General features: G+C 42.8%; 1 protein-coding gene across 1 annotated transcript; it reads right to left on the bottom strand.

Annotated features, from left to right (window-relative positions):
• Positions 1 to 1,882: 1,882 nt before the first annotated feature.
• LOC122562604 (acylphosphatase-1) lies at positions 1,883 to 3,355 on the bottom strand. Its single transcript, XM_043715584.2, has one exon. It carries the CDS (start codon positions 3,338 to 3,340, stop codon positions 2,999 to 3,001), a length of 342 nt encoding a protein of 113 aa, XP_043571519.1. The 5' UTR covers positions 3,341 to 3,355; the 3' UTR covers positions 1,883 to 2,998.
• Positions 3,356 to 3,700: the final 345 nt, after the last annotated feature.

The raw sequence follows: 3,700 nt of genomic DNA, 5'->3' as shown, positions 1-3,700 counted from the left end.
AAAAATAATGGACAAAGAGGTGGAATTGTGATATTATAAACTTCAGAACTTTAATAATTGTTCATGGTTTGAATGAATCAACAAAAGATAAACTGTTGCACAAGCAGCAGCAATAACTCTGGAATAAATTATTAAAGACAAGGACAAACTTTTACAGAAATTGAAAGCAATTAGCCATGCCTGGGAGTTGAAACTACATGAACAAAACTGCCTTGACATCTGCTTGATAACTAGCTTCTTTATGCCATAAGGACAACTGATTGCCCTGCAGAAGAATTTAAGCAGTTAAACACAGTAAATGCCAAATATAACAAGGAGATAGTGAGGATTGCAAATACTGGAAAGTCAGAGTCAATAAAGTGTGGAGCTGGAAAAAGCTCAGCAGTTCAAGTAGCATCAGAGGAATAGGAGAGTTGATGTTTCAGGTCATGACTGCAGACTTGCAGTAACTTGGATGAAAGGACTTTTTTAAAAAAAACAATAATATCACACAGACCTGAGACGAGAACCTGTATAAGAATTCAACACCAGAACTCCCTGTTTAATAGAGCTTCATTGAACAACTTTGCATAAGGATCAAACCCTGGACACATCTGGAGAGAAACACTATTTGATGAAATGGTAGCTAAATTCCACCATTAATCTGGTAATAGTCGAGTTGGGTTGTAAGGCTTAACTTGCTCACTTAAGGGCCTTATTTTGGTTGCTACATATAATAAAGTTTAAATCATTGTTTCAGTACTTGATTGTCTGAGAAATTTCTTAATAAGCAGATGAATTAGAGGTATCTTGTAGCAATTTACCCAAAACTGGTCCAAACTTGTTCACAGTATTCCAGCTGTGGTCTGACTAGTACCTTGTATAGTTTTGGTAGTCCTCCACTATTTTATACTCTTCTTCCTTTAAAGATCAACATTCCTTTTGCCATCTCTATTACCTAATTAGATGCTAGCTCTTTGAGAGTGTTGTGTGAACACTTCTAAATACCTCTGTACTGCAGCTTACTGCAATATTTCTCCATTTAAATAATATTCAGCTCCTCTATTCATCCTGCAAAAGAGCATAACCTCTCTTTCCCACATTCTACTTCATCTGCCTAGGTTTTGCCCACTCACTTGTCTGTATCCCTGTGCATTGTCACCTTCAACACTTACCTTTCCACATATTTTTGTGTCATTTAGACACCTGCCTACAATACTTTCCCCACCCAAGTCATTAATACATATTGTAAATAATTGTGGCCTCATCACTGATCCTGCTGCACTCTATGAGATACAAGTTATCGTCAGAGGTAAGTATGGGGGAGAGGAATGGGTCTGGGTGGGTTAGTCTTCAGAGGGTTGGTATGGACTTGTAGGGCCAAAGGACCTGTTTCCATACTATAGGGAATTTAATCCTTAAAATGCCTCCACATCCTAAATCTGTCTTCTTTTAATTAACCAATCCAGTACCTAAACTGATATGTTACATCCAATGGGCTCATATCTTATAAAGCAGCCTAACTTGTGGTACCTTCTGGAAATCCAAATATATCTGGAAATCTGCTGATTTCCCCATGTGTTCTCACCTCAGATAATTGTAATAAGTTTGTTAGGCATGATTTTTCCTTCATAAAGTTATACTTTCTCTGCTTGATTATATAACTGCTCTCCTTTATTACAGACTCAAAAGAACTATTTTCAGAATTCAAAGCAAGCAGCTAGATCTGTAACTTAAATTGTCACCTAGTATTTGCAATTATGTCATGTGTCTGTGAAGTCATTTTTTTTTGATAATTAGACTCTAGTCTAAGAACTTCAGACACTGATGATGTATTTTCTTTGGAAATCCCATTCAATGCAGACACAAGTGAATTCAGCCTGAAATATTATGCTTCAGAATGTGTAATGCAGAATAACTTTATTTCAGAATGTTGTGAAATCACTTTTGAAACAGTGTTCAACTTCACATAAAACATTACAAAACAGTGTCAGATCCAAATATTTGATCCAAAGCAATTTTTTGGTGTCTTAACGTAACACTTCACGTAACAATAGATTCTTTGGCACTGGTTGTGGCTAGCTATGTCAACTATTCTGTGCAAGGCAACTTGTCAGTAACAAAAATTGGAAAAATGATCCTGGAAGATGAATGTTAGTTCTGACACCAGAACCCCTTGATAGTCCTCACTGAATTATTGCCAATGGGATGTTCATGAAGTGCAGGAACTGTGGGATAGAACATTTGTTTCATATCCCATTCTGGGTGCGCACTTTCAATAATATAAAATTTAGATTTATGGTATTAACCTTCACATTAACTGCACGTAGAACACTGTGGCCAAGTACCAGCCTTGCTTAGGAGGCGAGTTATTTCCAACTAAGCGAAGTTGACTCTCTAACCTTGGCCACTTTTACGTAACGCTATTTTGCTTTCAGTTTTAGAGTCGGATTAAATCCTTTCACGTGAAAATAATGAAAAAGCAGAAGCGTGCTTTTCATTTGGCATAAAAAAAGTCACGCCTTATTCACAGTAGCATTCTTTCAGTTTGATAAATTCAGCCAAACGCAAAACTTACAACAAACGGGAGCCTTCAAAAACCATCCCAGGTTGGTTGGGAAGGAGCTCCAAAGTTAGGAGATTGTTCTGGCGCGTTGACAGGAATCTCCTTCGGGATCTGTCCATGGTGGCCAGAGTCAATCCCACTCACCATTATCACCCAACCTCCGGGAAAAATAACCAAACAAACAGCAACAGGGAGAAAACATCCAAGTCAAATGTGGACCCACTTGAAACACAGTCCGGAAAAACTGGAGACAAACAACAAGAAATAACATTAGTCCGTTAACATACAGAGGAAAGGTTATGGGTGAACTTTAGGGAGAGGAGGTTTAATTCCCAGCACCAGGTTACCGGCGGCGGCGGCGGCGGAGGCGGATTCTGTTTCTCATGGAGCTCCCTCCAGAAGCGGCTGGAATCAGAGCGGAGCCGGATAACTCCCGTACCTGACGGCATCCTCTCAGTGACTCTCGGGCTGAGCGAGCCCCGCCGCCGGTGACTTGATGATCTGGAAGTCGGTGTAGTCCCGGCGCTGGATTCGCTTCTGGTTGCTGAACGCAGCGCGGTCTATCCGGGCCTTGGGGCTGCCTGTCCGGCGCAGCCAGGTCTGCATGGCCCGCACCGGCTCCTCGGCTCCCTGCAGCTGGCCCCGCACCGTCCCCCGCTCCGTGTTCTCCACCCACCCGGCCAGGCCCAGCCGCTTCGCCTCTTTCTGCGTGTGTTTCCGGAAGAAAACTCCCTGCACTTTGCCAAAGACTTCAAAATCCACTGACAACAACAGGCCCTCACCGCCGGACGCCATAGCAACAGGCCGGCAGCTCCTTGGTAACCACCACTTCCGGCCGAGCAGCGCCTTCTGGGTACAGTGGCCCCCGTCACGTGGTGAGCAGTGAACTACAAATCCCTGCGGTCTTTGCGGCCTGGGCGCAAACGCAGTGGGTTTGAAATTTGGCTGGCACAGCTTTGACAAACGGTCAATAAGACTCGAACCGTCAGCTGTTTTCTCTCCTTACAGATGTTGCCAGACCTGCTGAGAATATCCAGCGTTTTCTCTTTTGGTTGCTGGGGCAGGATTAGTTTAGATGATTAGATTCCCTACAGTGCGGAAACAGGCCGTTCGGCCCAACCAGTCCACACTGACCCTCCGAAGAGTAACCCACCC

Source organism: Chiloscyllium plagiosum, unplaced genomic scaffold, assembly GCF_037043375.1.
Source record: "Chiloscyllium plagiosum isolate Xiang-an unplaced genomic scaffold, Cpla_swu_hap1 HiC_scaffold_24, whole genome shotgun sequence".
In the NCBI taxonomy this organism is placed as follows: Eukaryota; Metazoa; Chordata; class Chondrichthyes; order Orectolobiformes; family Hemiscylliidae; genus Chiloscyllium; species Chiloscyllium plagiosum.
Note: the sequence above shows the minus strand (reverse complement) of the source record. Positions and strands in the feature narration are given on the sequence as shown.